The sequence below is a fragment of the Rousettus aegyptiacus genome, unplaced genomic scaffold (genome assembly GCF_014176215.1).
Source record: "Rousettus aegyptiacus isolate mRouAeg1 unplaced genomic scaffold, mRouAeg1.p scaffold_m13_p_18, whole genome shotgun sequence".
In the NCBI taxonomy this organism is placed as follows: Eukaryota; Metazoa; Chordata; class Mammalia; order Chiroptera; family Pteropodidae; genus Rousettus; species Rousettus aegyptiacus.
The window spans coordinates 18023595-18041711 of NW_023416293.1; the positions used below are offsets into that span (position 1 = coordinate 18023595).

General features: G+C 41.9%; 1 protein-coding gene across 9 annotated transcripts in view; it reads right to left on the reverse strand.

Moving 5' to 3' along the window:
- Positions 1–18117, reverse strand: part of LYST (lysosomal trafficking regulator) — a 137124-nt gene that overhangs the window by 28701 nt on the left and 90306 nt on the right. For 5 of the 9 annotated variants that reach the window (XR_004955472.1, XM_036235615.1, XM_036235614.1 and 2 more), the window contains 8 exons: positions 15661–15837; positions 15026–15102; positions 14695–14883; positions 11704–12033; positions 10599–10672; positions 9182–9237; positions 6948–7100; positions 3979–4223 (listed from right to left, as the gene is read on the reverse strand). Coding sequence is in view for 8 of the 9 variants with exons in the window: in XM_036235615.1 (XP_036091508.1) it covers positions 3979–4223; positions 6948–7100; positions 9182–9237; positions 10599–10672; positions 11704–12033; positions 14695–14883; positions 15026–15102; positions 15661–15837 (1301 nt within the window). In the remaining variant the exon portion in view is untranslated. The remainder of the gene's footprint in view (positions 1–3978; positions 4224–6947; positions 7101–9181; positions 9238–10598; positions 10673–11703; positions 12034–14694; positions 14884–15025; positions 15103–15660; positions 15838–18117) is intronic. The other 4 variants (XM_036235617.1, XM_036235613.1, XM_036235612.1 and 1 more) reach the window with 3 other exon arrangements.

The window sequence follows — 18117 nt, forward strand, 5'->3', positions numbered from 1 at the left end:
TTGCCTTGCGACTGACAGTCACCATTCAAAATGACCGTGTCGCAAACTGCTCGGGTGGAATCCTCCAAACTGACCCGACCGGTGTCAGCAGTGCCGGCCCAGCGCTTCTAGGGAAGAGCCGCCGCCCCCTCCCCCGGGGCGGCCTGCCGGGCGCCGGGGGTCCTGCCCCATTTCCCGGCCCGGCGCTGAAGAGCCGGGGGCGGTTTGGAGAGAAAACGGCCGTGAGGAGATTCTTAGGCAAGGCGGTCATGAGGTCAGTCAGCGAAGACTGAAAAACCACACAGGCTCAAAACGGCCGCGCTGAGACAGGGAGTGTGAGCGCGGAGACGGGCACTTGGCCGTCGGGTCCGCGGCGTGTGAGCGAGGCCCGCCGCGGCCCGGGCCCCTGCGACGTCTGCACCGCGCGGGGGGCGGCGGAGGCGAGGAGGAGCCCTCGCTGGCGAGACCTGCCGAGTGCCAGGGGCTCGAACCCTGCCTGCCTCGCCAGACACTGGCGTATCTCGTCTGTCTGCTTTTGAAAATTATTTCCTAGGGACATAGAAATTCGTGACCGTAAGCACGCTAGTTTCGCTTTTGACACTTTTCTAATCCTAAAAACTTTGTTAAAAAGTAAAAACGGTTTTATAGAATAAACATGAGTTCACATGCCAAAATAGGGAAAGTTATGTTTAAAATCCTGGCATAAAATTTTCCCTACATAGCGTAAATAGGTTATTTTGACCCCAAGTAACACTGTTGTGACTGAACAATCAGAAACCAGATGAGCAAACAGAACGAGGCAGATCGGCCATGGTGCTGCCACCGCAGGTTTGGCATCGCCCTTCCGGGCGTTTTCCTGCTCGTCTTCGTATGCGTTTCACTTTGAAATAAAAAGAACGTCTTTGCCTGCCTGCCATATACGTTTCTGCGATATAATTTTTAAGGGCTGCAACATATAATAACTTACGCAAACCCAGTGTTGTGCGTTTCGGTTGTTTCTAGATCTGGGCCCTTTAAAAAATGACGTGAGGACCATCCTCATGGCTCGGCCTTTGCTTGCGGTCCCAGGCGCCGTCACTGGCAGTGGACCAGACGAGGCGCGTTCCTGCCTCGCCACACTCACTTCCAGCGGGAACTTTTCGCAGGGCGTCTGCCTCAGCCTGACTACTCCCTGAGAAGCAGCCCTGGGAGTCAAATCGCCGACACAGGCCGTGCACACTGAAGAGTTTATTCCCTGGCTACGTGCTGTCAAACTGCCTTCCAGAAAGACTGCGCCTGTTGATACCAGTAGTGTGCAAATTTCGATGTCCGTCAGCAGTGTGTAAAAATGTCTAAAATGTAAATAACATGCATTTGTTCTTTTTGAAATTGATGAATACGTTGAACTGAATCTGATTTCTCAAAAACTGTTGGGACTAGGCCTACCTTTCAGCAGTGATAATTAAAATACCCTAATACACCAAGTAGAATAATTGTAGTCAATTTTTCTTTGAACTAAATAAAAGAATTTTTAAAAATTAAGGTTGACATACAACATTCTATTAATTTCAGGTGTACAAATGGCCCAATATTTGTATATATTGCTAAATGATCACGATGTATATAGTTAACATAGATCACCTCACATAGTTACAGAATTTTTTTCTTATGATGAGAACTTTTAAGATTTATCTTTTTAGCAACTTTCAAATATGTAATACAGCATTCCTGATAACAGTTACATGCTGAACATCACAGCCCGGGACTCACTTACTCCATGACTGGAAGTGTACACCTTTGGAGCCCTTTAGCCTTCCACCCGATCCCCATCCTCTGCCTCTGGCAACCATAGTCTGTTCTCTGTGCCTCTGACCTAGGTTTGTTGATTTTTTTTTCAGGTTCCAGATATAAGTGACATCATATGATATTGGTCTTTCTTGGACTTATCTCACTTAGCATAATGTCCTCAAGTTCCTTCATGTTGATGTAAATGGCAAGATTTCATTCTCTTTCTGTGGCTGAATACTCTTGGACCTTAGGTTGTTTCTGTATCTTGAAACCCATCTGAACTAGGCCTCGATCACGATTGTGAATAACGCTGCAATGAACACAGAAATGCATAGATCTTTTCGACTGGGTTTTTTCATTTTCTTCATATAAACACGCAGAAGTTGAATTGCTGGGTCACGTGGTGGTTCCGTTTTTACTTTTCTGAGGAACTGCCACACTGTTTTCCACGGTGGCTGCACCGATCGCCTTCCTGCCAGCAGTCCATGGGGGTTCCTTTCTCCACATCCTCGCCAGCGCTCATAGCCAGAGAAGTTTTTTAACTAAATAAACAGAATATTCCCTCATCTCCTAGGGCTATTTGGTTACACTAAAATGCAATTCATTCATGAAAGGAAGGGAAAAAGTCTAATTCTTTTCCTTTAATTGCCAAATTCCACGAGTAAGAAATCGGTGCCTTAGTTATATCCAATGATGGGCAATGAGTTTAATTTTGCTTTATTTTTTGGGCCTTCAAAATATATCGTGATTAACTTAAGCTTTTTTTTTTTTTTTTTTTAATTTAAATGTGTTTTAACCAAGTGGCAGCCATTATTCTTTCTGATGCTCAGATTAGCCTATCTTTAGCAGTGAGAGCTCCTTGGAATGGGCTCTGAGTCCTTTATTTTTTTTAATTGTGGTAAAAAACACACAACACAAAATTTACCATCATAATCATCCTCAAGCATACAGTGCCACAGTGTTAACGGTATTTGCATTGCTGTACAGCAGACCTCTGGGATTTTTCATGCTGCAAAACCGAAACTGTACCTCTGAACTACAACCACCCACCCCTCCCCCTCCCCCTCTGCCTCGATGAGCCTGACTACCCCAGACAACTCGTGTAAGTATCACACAGTGTTGGTCCCTTCATGGCCGGCTTGTTCTATTCCACTTAGCGCAACGTCCCCGAGGTTCATCCGTGTTGCACCATGTGACGGGATTTCCCTCCTCCCTGAGGCTCAGTAATACTCCCTCGTACGGCTGTACCACATTTTCCCCATCCATTCACCCCCGCTGCTCCCACCTCTTGGCTACTGTGAATAATGCTGCAATGAACATGGTGTGCAAATATGGCTTTTTGATAAGACTGTATGTTTCCTTGCTCTCAAAATATCCCAGGCTCACCCTGTACGTTTTCTTCTAATAAATGTATAAGAAATGAGAGAACAGGAAATCACCATTTTATAAGCCCTAGTGAAATAAGTGACTTGAGCAGTAATCATCCATGAAAGAAACAGGTTCAGTGGGAGGCTGAGCCCACACATCCCCCTGAGCACCATCAGAGTGGGGTGCCATAAGCCTCTGACCAGGCGACGTGAAGTTTACACCATTGTCTGTGCCAAAAAAAAAAACGGAACCTGAACCTAGGGAGGCATTTAGAAGAGATTTCCGGTCTCTAGGAAATACGGAGGCTGGGGGAAAAGGCTAAACACTAACATGGAATGAGGGACATCCCGCAAGATAAACGTCCTGGTTTTTTCAACAAGTCAATGTTAGGAAGAAAGACTGAGAAAAACACATACATGAAGATGAACGTTGCTCTAGGTGAATGTCTTTATAGACACAGTGACCAAGGGTGACAATGGCCTGACTCAAGAAAACTGACCATGAAAAGACGTCTCTGACATCAAGCGACATCTGAAAGTGGACTGGGCATTAGGCGACACCATGAAATCACCGTTAATTTTCTTAGCTATGATAACGGAGCTTTGGCTATGTAAAAATCATTCTCTCTTTTTCGTAAGAGATGTGAAGAACACAGGCGTCACGTGACAGGACATCCCTGGCCTTAAAGGAAAGAGATGCGAGTCTGGCAAACACCGTCGTGACTGTGGGGCTGGGTGACGGACATACGGGGGTTCATTACGTATTCATTCCGTCGCGTGCGTATCTGAAACTTCTCAAGACATGAAGTGGAATGACGTGAACACAGCACACTGGCGGTGCTGAACGCGGGGACACCGCGGTTACCTGTAGATGGCTGGGTCGCCGAGGTCGAGGGTCTCGCTGACGTAGTCCGCCAGGATGAACGGGAACACCGGGTACTGCATGAGGTCATTGAAGGACCGGCCGGCATGTTTGTTCAAGTGAGTCAGGTACTCAAAATTAGTAATCTGCCCAGTGTACCACAGGTTGGTCAGGGCGGTGATGTTGCCGTATTCCAGAAGGTTAGGCAGGTGGTTCGTCAGGATGCTGTGGTACACGTCGTCGCGAACCTGCAAGGGCAGGAGAGAGACTTCACCTTTAGGCTTAGTGACACCCTCCTGCAGAGCACCCGAGGGAGCCCAGGCACGCTGCGGACCGGCGGAGGACGGAGACTCGGACGCAGGCCCGGATGCAGGCCTCCCGCCAGAGGCGGGCTCGCACCACTCCGCCGTGCTGCTGGACGACCGACCTGCTCGGCGGAAACTGAGAACCATTCACGTAGAAAAGTCACTTACCTACTGGTCCTAAACATTTTTTGCATCTAAATAAATGCGACATGATGTAGAAAAAAGAGCACGGTTTTCTGAATTAGACAAACCTGGTCTGTTTTCCTGATTAAATCCTTTGTGCTGCACTTATAATATCAGTATCATGGGGGCAATAATATGCATTTCATGAACATGAACTAAAAGATCCTATGTAAAAGAAGATACTTGATTTTCACTGACTGAACACTAATACATAAACTCTCTTTTTAGAGATTCACAAAAGTAGTCACGGAAAAGGGATATTCTGATTCTTTTGAAAGCAATGAAACGATTGTTAATAGATGGAAAAAAAATAAGTCAGGCCTTTGCTATTAAGGAATTTGAAATATGCATCTTAAATGTACATATGCTTCAGGCTTTGGAAGAAGAGACACAGATGTGGACAGAGATGGTCCTAACAGCAAAGAAGAAGAAGGAGCTACAGTTATGAGCCAGGCGAGGTCACCGAGTGTCTAAGAGCCTGAGTCTGAAAATATGTTACACAGCTGTGCGAGCGGACTTACTACTACTGAACCGTATGCTTAAAAACGGTTAGTGTTATAAACTTTATGTTACGTATTTTTTTCTTTTTACCACACAAAAAAATTAGGTTCAAAGGAAAAAAAAAAAAAAAAACCCCAAACCAAACCAAAACCCAAACTAAAAGCTATGGGCTAAACCTGAAGGTTGCCAACTGCTGAAGCTAAGGCTGATGGAAGGGGGTTCGTGACGATCCGCACGACAAACTCTGCGGGAAAGAGGGCGCGTTCATTCATCCGGCAAATATTTACTGGGCACCCACGTGCCGGTGCGGCCAAGGTGCTGGAGCTGCAGCATCGGAACGAAGCCCTGTCCTCCTAGGGGGCTGGCAACGCTGGGCAATATCAAGTCCTACGGAGAAACATGGAGCAAAGCAGCTAAGGGGGGCGTGGGGCAGGAGGGGGACAGGGGCTGACATTTAGAGCAGTCAGGGAAGGGCTCTCTGAAGAGGAGACACTTGATCTGGGAATCTGGAAAAAGCGAGGCAGCGAGCCCGGTGAGTTTCCAGGAGGAAAAGCATCCCAGGCGGCATTCTGGAGCGCAGTGAGGGCAAAGGTCCGAGGCGTCGGCGCACCTGCTGGGCTCCAGGAAGTCGCCGGGCACAGGGCAGAGGGAGCGCGGGATGGGGTGGTAGCGGGTAAGGCCAGCGTTAACAAGGAGCCAGAATGTGCAACCCTTTGTCAGGCCGGGAAGGGACTCTGGCTTTAACCAAGGGACACAGGAAGTGATCGGAGGGCTCCAAGCAGAGGAATGGCATGATCCGATGACATACTTCAGCTGCTGCGTTGCGAACAGTGTAAGGGACGGGGTCGTGGGGAAGCAGGGAGGCCAGTTAGCAGGCCAGGGCAGTGGTTCAGGTGAGTGATGACAGTGGCTTAGCCCAGATGGCAGCAGCGGAAGTGCTCGGAGCCTGGACGCATTTTCGGGGAGGGAGCCGACAGGACTTCCTGACAGAGCAGATGCGGGACTGGGGGACAGGAGGGGCCCGGCTATTCCCACGGTTTCTGGCAATCCGAAAGATGAGAATTGCCATTTACTGGGATGAGGAGAACTGCAGAGAGATTTGGGGGAAGAGCAGTTCAATTTTTCACATGTTAAATTTGAGGTGCCAATCAAACTTCCAAGTGGAGCCTCGGTAAGGAGGTCAGAGTTTTCGAGCTCGGGGAGAGGCTGGGGTAGAGGTGTGCATTTGCACGCTGTCAGAACACAGGCAGTATCTGAAGCCACCAGACAGGACGAGAAGAGAAGAGGTCTGAAGAGTGAGCCCCGAGGCCCCGGTGGGGGGGGGGGCTCTATGGCGGGGGGGCTGAGCAGGGGCAACGCCGAGGCCCAGAACGGAGAAAGTGACGACCCACAAGCCCAGGCGCTCCACCTTCTTCACTTCTCTTTAATTTTTTTTGAAGAAAGGGACTAATCAGCAGTGTCAAGTGCTGTTAACAGGCCCCGTAAGAGAAGGACTGAGAAATGTGACCAGAGGGTTTAGCTGCATGGCGAAGTCACTGGTGACCCTGGGGTTGGTAGGAAGGGAACCCGGCTGGGCTGCTCCCACAGAGACCTGCAACGGACGCCGCTTTTTCCACAGGTTTTCTGTGACGGAGAGGGGACAAAGAGCAGCTGAGGGGCGTGTGGGCCCGAGAGGCTTTGGCGACAGTCGAAACAAGTTTAAACAACTCCTTTCGGGTTGGTTCTGCATCCGCTCGGTTATTTTTTGCAGATACAGTCACTTCAGGGAATCGAAACTGAATACAGTTTTGAAGGACTAAAATAATCCTAAAATAAGCAAGGGTTTACTTCAATTAGACTTAGAAAGCAAGCAATTTTTATTTGATTTCGGAAACTTTCAGTGAATGAAAGTTTAAATGAGTTAAACCTTCACTTAAGCAATGTGAGTAGTTACACTGGTCCCGTAATCACTTCCAAATACGTCATTAATAAAGCCAAATTTACCTTGGTGTTATCAAACGCCAGCAGGAGTGTCCTGCCGTTTGTTAAAAAGATTTCCACGGCATTATCTCTCAACTGCCACCAACGCTTGTGAACTTCTTTGATTTCTTCGTAGGTCCAAGAAAATGATGCCGGTTCCAACTCTCCCTGAAGGCTCTAGCACAGAGGAAAGAGAAGAAAGTACTTGCTTGACATGAAATGTAAATAATCATTTTCATTTCAGATTAAAAAAAAATAACACAATACAACACAAAGTCTACCTTCTGTGGAAAAATGGCAGATCAGAGTCTCAGAACATCCCCCCGCTACTAAACATTTCCAAATGCTGAGTAACACTCAGGAAATTTTTTTATCAATAGATATTTTGTCTTTTAATAGGTTATTTTTCAGAGCAGTTTTAGGGTTAAGGAAACTGAGTGGACAGTACAGAATTCCCACACACCCCTCTCCACACTCGGTCCCTGTCACCCACGACTCGCGTTAGCGCCGTGCGTTTGTCACGCTGATGCGCCGGCATTAACGCACGCTCCCGACTAACGTCCGCACTTACGTCGGGGCTCAGCGTGGTGTGCCACGCTCCTGTGGGCTCCGACAGATGTTTAATGAGACCCGCCTCTCCCGCATCGCGCAGAACGGCTGCGCTGCCCTGAGAGTCCCCCGTGCCCGTCTGCCTGTCCCTTCCGCCCCCGAACGCCCGTCAGCCGCTGATCTTTCCACTGTCTCCACAGTGCTCCCTTTGCCAGCAGGTCGCAGAGTTGGAATCGCACAGTCCGCAGCCTGTTCGGACTGACGTCTTCTACTAAGCAAATATTCTTTTAAATAGGAAGCTGAGCTTGCGAGAAAGCTAGGGAAATGAAATATCCGAGAGTCAAAAATAAAAGTAAATTTGAAAAACAGAGGTCAGGAGGGAGTGCCACTGTGGCCTGTCTATGTATGCTTTACCACTGTCCTGGGTCCCAACCAATTTTTAAAAGTAGAGACAGGAAATACATTACAAAATAAATGTTTTGATGAAAATGTAATGTCCTCATACTTAAAATCGAATTCCTCCTTGTTTAACTTCAACATTAAACATACATTCAAGTTAACAGACATTTGCTTAGCATCTACGGGCAAGGGGCTCCACATGAAATAAACCCGTATACGATGAAAAGGGGCACAGATATTTGCACACACATCTAAATATTTGTAAGATAGCAAATGTCACATATGAAGTAAGAACAAATGCTATAAAGTACAATGGAAGGAAGGGTCCTTCAATCTATTTAAAAGGAAGAGTATTTTTAGGACAATTTTAAAGGAGGACGATGTCATTTTTGGACCCAGAAAAATGTTGCCTCATGTATCAACTATTCTTTTGTTGTTACAAAGACACATTTTGAAAAATAACAAAACTATACCTTTACTAACTGGTATAAATGCTGTGGTAATTGCTATTAAATCATGGAAGAATGTCTACTCAATTTTGAAGGCTATATTAAATATTTTTATAATTTTTTACATTTGTTTTACAATGAAATTTTATATGTTCACTCATTCATTTCTTTGCCTCAAAAACATATTCACCATTATACCATACATAATCTTATTTGATATATCCTTTCGGAATTTCCAGCTTTAGAACTTTTCAAAAACAAAAAGTCTTTCTCCTATGACAAGGATTTCAAAACCATGAAAGAGAACTCAAATGGATGAAAAGGTTTACTATGTAAAAAATGCTAAATGTCTAACTAGTGTACTGTATACTTGAAACTAATAATAAAAGAAAATTTTTAAAAAATGTGAAATAAGAGTCCTGAATTTTCCGGTTATTATCAGTATTCCAAAAGAATAAAATTATGATTCTACGCATTGTGAATACAAGAATAACTTAAGCTATTCAATTATATAACATTTTTCTTTCTTTTCGAAGGCAAGTGTGCTTGAGCGTAAATGCGGGGGGCGGGGAGTAGTTACTGTTGCTCCCGAGGACAGTGAGGAGAAGCGGCCAGAGCGGCAGGGAGCCTGACCTGTCGCGCCGCCCGCCCTGAGACTCGGATCGGGAGCCGGCAGGGACGGCGTGGTCTTCTTTTAAAAACTGTATTTAAAACAATCTTTGGAATTCAGACAAATCTACACACAGAGTGATGACAATAAGTGAGTTCTAACGGCTCTACCTGTTGTCTGGTGACATTGACTTTATACATTTTCGGGAATTTGTGTGGATTTAATTAGTGCAAACTTAACCTTCTACTTACCGAACTTTCGACTGCATCAGAAGCATTGTCTTCCACAAAATACATCCCACATTTACCTGCAGAAGATAACCGTGGATGAGTTTAAAAATGCGTGCGCATTGCGACCTGATGTGGTTCTAAGTTCACCCTTTGGAGTCTGTGGCCTGAATTCGCATCCCAGCACCTGACACAGGCCCTGACACTCGGCACCTGTTTCTGAACAGCGTCCATGAGAGCTCAGGCAGGTGGCTCGGCCTCTTTGTGTCTTAGTTTCCTTATGAAAACAGGGGGGTAGGGAGAGGACTCTATCTCACAGGGTTATTATGAGAATTAACTTAGAATGTGTGTACAAGGCTTATTAGTAATGCCTGGCACTCAGTGCTAAACAAATGGCTATTTATTATCATCAGTATTCTCCCTGTTACTAGCATATTATCTTGCCTGATTTTGTTACACATTAACTGAAGCTGCAAACCAAATATTCTAGCAAAAGAGGAACCCATAATGATTTTGTTTACTTAAACGCTCAATAGGGAAGAAAGGTTTTAAAAAACCATCCCCAGTTTTTCCTGCTTCACAGGCTGTTGGTACCGCAGGTCCCTACGTCACGTATCCAAAGTGGCAGAAGCTGCCCGGGGCTCCACACTGTGTGCTGCTCTCCCTGGGGCCCGGGCATGGCTGGCGCAGAGAGGGACGCTGTCCCCACCATGTGACTCTGGGGCTCAGTCCTGGCAAGGTCAGAGCCCTGCATTCGGGACGGGGGGGTGTAGCGTTAGCCTACAGCAATGACTCTCAAATTTGAGGTTCATCGAAGTGCAGATTGCTGGGCCCCATCCAGAGTTTCAGATTCTGTCGGCCTGGGCTAGGGCCCGAGAATGTGCATTTCTAAAACGTCCACATGATGCTGATGCTCCTGATTTGGGAACCGCACTTTAAGGACAACTGGCCCACGACATACAAATTAGTTTTTAAGGGAATAGTGGTATAACTTCATTCTTTCATATCTTGACAGAAAACATTTCTCACCAAATGTAACTATACAGGTATCGAGAGCTCAACAATCTTGGCCTTTCTCAGAAGTACAATGGGAAATACAAATTATGAAGCTCAAGGTGGACGCATTCCTTACGCAGAGATATATCTGTTAAAGCAGTAGCCATATAAGTATACTAATAATTCTTCACTTTAAAAATAAAAATTGATATACAGTAAAAGGAATGATTAAATATAAAAAGTACACTCATGAAGTCGACTTTTTAAAAATTAATGCTATTTATGTGCTTTTCACAAAATAAGACTGTTTCTTCACACACGTGTCACAGGCATTACATACCTACGTGATGCTGGAGAGTGTATCTCATTTAATGGCAGTGTGTCATCTAAGTATAAAATAAGGCAGAGCGAACATGTGTAACTAACTCTTCAAAACACGACTTACCTAGTAACAATTCGCCAGCTGTCTCTCTAGACGGTGCAACGCTGATACATCTTCGATTCACTCTGTCAAAACATCTAAAATTACTACGATTAAATGTTTTGACCATATTTAGAAAGTATACGCTTTATTTTAGCTAATAAAAGATTTCAGCAAAGCAAACTAGAGTTTCCAGCACACGATGTCTTGTCAAAACTCACATAAAAATATTATTTTTTAACATTCTAGTAGAGGAGAAAAATGACTAAAAATTTTAGAAAAGACTGATAATCCCTGTACTCTGTATGCAGAAGACAAGGATTCAGTTATTTAAGATGGACTTCGATACTTTATATTTTCCAGTGAATAAGGTAACACTGGTTCATGCCTCCCATGCTTTGAACACATAAAAGACGCCTAGTATTCTAGGAAAGACAGGAGAGCCAGAGTCAGAAAAGTTCCTCCACTCGTCAGTCAAGTCACTTACGTTCTGAGTCTCAGATTTTCAGCTGTAAGATGGGCATGATAATAAGTGACCCATTTACTTTGGGTCGATGCTAGGATACTGTGGGTGTTAGTACCTCCCTCGTGTAAAAAGCAGATAAAGAAACCGACACAGAGAGTAACTTTCCCAAGATCAGACGGCAAGGAGGAGGGGCCCCAGATCACACACTGGGTGGCCCCTGACGCCGCCAGCAGAGCCGTGGACTTCACAGAGCTGTCAGAAATTTCAACTGCAGAAACACCTGTGTGCCGACGAGGGCCAGAGAGTGGCCGAGGGCCAGGGAACCTCTCCCGCCAGGAGTGTCACCGACAAGGGCTAGAGAATGACAGAGGACGAGGGCCAGAGCTCAGCCGAGGGCCAGGGAACCCTTCCCATTGGGAGTGTTGCCGATGAGGGCCAGAGGTGACAGAGGATGAGGGTCAGAGTGTGACGGAGGGCTGGGGAATCCTTCCCATTGGGAGTGTCTTTTCCTTCTGGATTTGGCCATTCAAGTTTGTCCACCCTTGAACCACGTTTAGGACTTTTCCTAAAACCACAGCATTATACGACACAGACACTACCACAGATGTGCACATCTTTAGCTCCTTCGACAAAAGAGAAGACGTCTCATGGATTCAAAGTTACCTTATAGATTCACTTGCAGCTTTGTCCTTTACAGTAGAAGAGAAAGAAGAATGAGTTTTGTCTTCGAAGAGATAAGAGAGTGGCGGTTTGACCAAATCTGTGGAGGAAAGAGTGGATATTGTCTTTATTGAATGGCTATCGTCATGTGCTCTATGTACATGCTGAGTCGAGAAGCCACGAGCACCTTCTGACTTCTGTCTCTCCCTAAGGAGATACTTGTTCGGAATGGTCAGGTAGCACCTCTGCAGACGCCTCCTCTCTCGATTCGGCCCCTCTGTTGGGTCCAGCTGCCACGAAGTCGGGTAGTAGACGGGGTCGTACCAGACTGCTCTGCAAGTCAACACAGGACAGTGTTTTCAGCGGCTATCTGAAGCACTTGTAGCTTTAAAAAATCATTGCAGAAATGGAATAAATTAAAATTAATCTAGTTAATTTAAAACTCTAACTATTTATATAAAGAGTAGGAGATGTACACACATAGTACAAGAGAATAACATGGAAGGGTAAGTATCCTAGTCTCCCAGTCCCTGCCTATGACTAGTTTCTTGTATCTACTAAATTGTAAAAGTTACAGAGATGACCACTATGAATGCTTTAGTAATGTTTATGCTTTAGCAGTACAGTGGGCTTAATATGGTTAACTAGAGAAAAAAACCCATTTTCCAAATTAATGTTTTACATTTCTCATTTTGCCTCATATCTAACATAACAAACAAAATTTGTTTATTTTTGTAGCATAAATCACATTTATTAAAATATTTTAAAATAAAATATTTTATTAATAATTTAAATATTAAGGTTATTATTTTATTAATAGTTATTTTAATATTTTAAATGGAAGAAAATAGCAGATTTTAGAAAAAAATAAGAGGGAAAAAAGTTACCCTTAATCTTACTATCTTAAACATATCAAAATACAGGTAGTGATTACTTTTTTTAAAAAAAATTACAATTATAATTATCAAATATACACATTTTTATATTCTACCTTCTTTCACTGAACACATTATAATCTTAATTATCATCATTTTAAATGACTGATTAATACTGCATTGAGTGGATGCATCATTGTAATGTACTTAACTCTTTTACAATTATTACGTTTAAGTTGTTTCTAATTCATTTACTCGCATAAATAATACAGAGATGAAAATATTTTTATTGTCTTTCCTTATTCTGACTATTTTCCTTAGGACAGAATCACCAAAACGAGACAACTGGAGCTAGAAATAAAATGTTTGAAGTGTTCCTGACATATTACGTCCAAGTGTACAAAAATCACCAAACCTCTGACCAAGGACTAAGACAAGTTTTTTCCTCCTGTGGATATTAGCACCTAAAATATTGTTTTGTAACATAAAATATGGTCTCAAAAGTTTTAAAAAACCGAATTAGCCTTTAGCCATACTGAATATTTTCCCATCGGATTATTAATAGTTTATATTATGTAAAAAGTGTATTTATGTCTTTTGTTTATTCAAACTTTTGGGACCTTAGTATTTTACTTTCAAATTACGAATTTTTAAAATTATAACAACATTAACTCTGACATATTTGCTGAAAATAAATTTTCATAGTTTGCTATGCTTCTTACAGTTATTAAACACACTAGAAAAATTAAAGTTCAAATTCCTTCATTTCCTCTCTGTAGTTTCTTCTATTGTGTTTGATCTTAGAAAGTCTTCCATCCACTGAATTGACAAATACCCTATTTTCTCCTACTTTATAAACTTTTGAGTTTAATCTTTTGTTCACCTGAAATTTGCTTTAGCATGTTTTAGCATCCCAAAGACATACTAATCACTTATCTCATGGCCAACAGACACAGAAAAAGATGTTCAACCTCAGTAATCATTAGGGAAATACCAATCAAAACTACAATGAAGTGTCACCTCGCACCTGTCATAATGGCTGTTATCAAATAAATCAACAAGAAACAAGTGTTGGCAAGAGCATGCAGGACAGGGACGCTCAGGTACTGGTGGTGGGTTTTTAAGTTGGGCGCCTCATACTCTTCGACCTAGCAGTTCTGTGTGGGTATTTATCCAAAGAAATGAGAAGACATATGAACCCCCATATTCACTGCAGCACTATTTACAATAGCTAAGGTATGGGGCGATCTAGGCGTCCATCGATAGATGAATGAGTAAAGAAGATGCAGCACAGGCATACAATGGAGTATTACTCGGCATAAAGAAGATTGAAATTTTGCCATTTGACAACACGGATGGACCCAGAGGGTATTTTGCTAAGTGAAATAAGTCAGAGAAACAAAGACAAATACGAACTCAAAGGTATAAAAGACAAAACGGATGTTGCCAGACGGGAGTGGGGCTGGGGGATGGGCCAGAAGGTGAAGGGATTAAGAAGTACAAACTGCCAGTTTTAAAAAGTCATGGGATGTCAAGTGCAGCCCAGGGAATACAGTCAACGATGTTGTGGTAACTATGGTGCCAGGTGGGTACCAGACTTACCAGGGGGATAAATGTCTAGTCACCATGTTGTACACCTGAAACTAACATAATATTGTGTGTGTTGACTATAACTGAAAAATAAATTTAAAAATAATCAGTTATCTTAACCAAATTTAGAGAAAAACACTTTAATTTCCCTCTTCTTCTTGTTGGTGATGCATCTTTTAAATTATACATATCATTAAAGTCTTAGCTAACAAACGAGCTATTGCCCAACTATCCCGTTTCAGTGATTTCTCCATTGTTTTGCAAAGATTACATTTTAAAATTGAAGCCAATATACAGATTTTACTACCTGGAACAGCTTATGCCTCTGTCTCTACTTTTTTCCCCTGAAAATTAAAAAAAAATATTCTAATAGGATTATTTTTCAAGATGAAATAAATCACAAATGATTTAAAAAATTTTAAACTAACTACATACGTTATGTCTTTATTCCAGAATGAAAATAGTATTTAACATCAATACATAAAATCTTCGTGCAAGACGACCTGCAATGGCCTCCGACTCTGCTCACCTGTCGTGTGTCAGCTGCTGGATAAGCTCCTGCCAGTGTCGGCTGGCGCTCAGGTCCACTTTATACATCCCTCTGATGTGCTGGATCACCTTCTTCCTCTCAATCCCTTGGGAGAGAGACACTGCCTGTGTGATATCTGCAGCTATTTTAGAGATATCCTTTGATTTTGAATCGAGACGCTGAAAGAGACTAAACAAACAAGACTACCCATAAGTTAAGCATATGTGGAACATGAAATGTGCATCGAAGCATGATATTTTAAAATTAAAAGTACGTGTGAAATTTAATGGATTTCTAAAAGATATGACTTTTAGAACACATATAAGCCTACCTTTGTTGATTATTATTCACTGTTTTCTGCCAGGCGGTTTTATTCATACCTTCTTCAGCTTCGTATTTCTTTTGTTCCTAAAATATTTAAATAGCAATGTCTATTTATTATTTATCATTTAACATTGACACAGATTTTAAAACCAAGTTTACAATAGAAAATATTGTCCCCAGGAGACGAGAACATTAAAATACATCAACCACTTGAATAATGCTATAATTCCCCTTTGTTTGCACACAATTTGGGTCACAGGAATTAGGGCAGAGCAGTTAGTAGCCAGAGTCCCCAAACCTGATGGGCTTGCATTAGTTGTCTGCTCCTTTATTCTGCTTTTTCATTAAAGGGACCCATAATTCAAGGTCGATGTTTCAATCTGTTTGTCACTATAAGTTTTTCCTTCACTGAAAGCTGCTGATAATGGATAAGAATAACCAGAGAATAAAACATTCCTTAAAATAAGCCTGTTTGTTCTCTCATGGTAAAAAAAAAAATAAAAAAATAAAAAGCAATACAAAGTAAAAAAACTGATCATTTCAGTTCATCACCAATGATACTCTATAACAAAGCACAAGCTTTCGATCGTTCTCGCACTATAGTCAATGGGACTGGGAAATCGTGTGGTTTCACGGACTCACCTCTCTGATCATTTTAAGAAGCTCTGGCTTCGTCGATGCACTGGGAGGCAGGCACTTATGGCCACACAGCTTCAAGGCGTTCATGAGCAGTTCTGCTGTGCCCAATTCTTCCTCAGTCAAGTCATCTGGATGATTATGTATCAGCTCTGACAAATACAAAACTAACTTGGCTCCATGCTTTAAAAAAAGTTAACAATTTTTTTTAGTCATAAAGAAATTTTATTTCTTACATTTAAATTATTTAACAGTAATTAAATTAAATTACATTGCTAGATTTATTTAGTTAGATCTGGTTTAAATAAATCAGCTAAAAAAGACATTTTGGAGACAACTGTGGAAATTCGATTATATATCGGATATATGACGGCATTAGGGAGGATACTAATTTTGTTAGGTGCAATGATGTAGTTATGGTTATATAAAGAATGTCTTGAAAATGTCGTGATTTCTATAATTTATTTTAAAATTACTATAATTTACTTCAGAAAAAGAAAAATTGATGCTGATATACTAAAAATATTAACAACTGTTAAATCTGGATGATAGTGGTATAGTTTTCATTATATTAGAATAATAGAAATTTTCATTGTAAACAGTAAAAAAAAGAAAGAAGAAGGAAGAAAGGAAAGAAGGGAGGGAAAGAAGGAGGGAAGGAAGGAAGGAGAGAAAGAAAAAGAAAAGCCAGTAAGCTTTAGGGGAAGGAAATTTGGAGAGGATTTGCTAAAGGAACACAGGAAATAAGCTTAGAATAAGGGATAATAATTCTCATAGATAAACTTAACTAGAAAAGAAATTTCCTTTAAATCTTAAGGTGAGAGAGTTATGCTTATTTCTTCTTTCTCCTTTACTTCTGCTTGGTAGAATAAAAGTTAGTGAAAATTCCAGAACAAAAACCCAGCTTTGGATGAGCTTATAAGCGTTCCCTCCTCCCTAGGGGAAAGTCTGAACCCAGTGAGACAGACACCTGCACGCAGTTCCACTGCGTCTCCAGAGAAGCGCTGTTGAGGACAACCCTTTTTGAAGAGACCCTATAATCAGAACTAGACCATTGTCACTTAAGGAAATGACGATTGTCCTTCACAGCATAAACCTATACCAAACTTGGACTCATGATTTTTTAAGTGACTTTTTTGTGCTCTAGATATTACACCCAACTGTTGTTATGTGTACGCATGTATTAGACATTAATTCTGTCAACAAGGTAAACACACTTAATTTTACTTTTTAAAAATTTTCATTTGCTACAAATACCACTGCGTTTGGCTTTATGACATTCTAAACTGTGAGGGCTAGTAAATGTCAACAAACGGATTTGGAAACTATTACATTTTGGGCGATATTTAAATTAGCACACTGAATGGCATCATATCACTTTCCAAAAGCATAAGATGAACATATGCGATGATGAAAATAGCAAAGCTCATTTTAATGCAACATTTTAAACATTTTAAATGAGTCAGGAGACAGCTGCTTCCCGGCCAAAAGAGAAAACTGAACAGATGCGGTGGGAGTCAAAGGCCTGAAAAGTTGGCAAATAAAGAGAAATGGTAGAAGACTGGAATATTTTCATATGTGTCTTAAAGGCGAGGTTCCTAATATAACTCTAAAAACATTTCCATTTAGTATTCAATGACATTCTAAAATCATCTTGAAAAACTATCGGAAATGTTTTTATTCTCTCTGAATAAAGTAACACATTTTTCTTAGACACAGGAGTTGTTTCTAACATCTCATTTTAACATCCTCTGATCAATTGTTTATTAATCGTTGCTCCTAGGACTAGAAAAGGTGTGACTGGGGATCCACACACACACAAAAAAAGTCTTGTTTTCAGTCCTTGAAAAACTAAACTGAATCTTCTAAACGCAAATCCTTAGAAACTAATAAAAATGCTGAAAATAATAAAATTTCCACGAAGTTTCTAAGGAGGAAGAGTTCTGAGCGGGCTAGAGAAAGGGAGGAAGGGTATTAAAAGGGATGTAGCATTTATTACTGCAATAACATGGGTGTAATTTCCATATAATACAGCACACAGATAGTAAGAGTTCGTTTCTGTGAGATTCGACAACTGCGTTCACCCCCGTAGCCACTACCCAAGTTAGGACGTCCCGGTGCCCCTTTTCATGCGATTCCCCCCCTCACTGCCTCCTCCCCATTGCAGCGACTACTGTCCTAAACTCTATCACCGCGTCTTAACTCTGCCTGTTCTTGGACTTTTGGGGAATATGTATTCTTTTGTGTTTGGCTGTCTCTTTCATCAACACAATGTTTTTGAGCTTCATCTATAATGGTAGGTATATCAGTAGTCTGTTCCTTTTCATGGCTGTATAATACTCTATTGTACAAATATATCACAATTTGTTCGCACATTCTTCTGTTGATAGACATTTGGGTTATTTCCAGTTTTTGGCTATTAGTAAAAAGGCTCCATGGATATTTTGTACAAATCTTTTTACG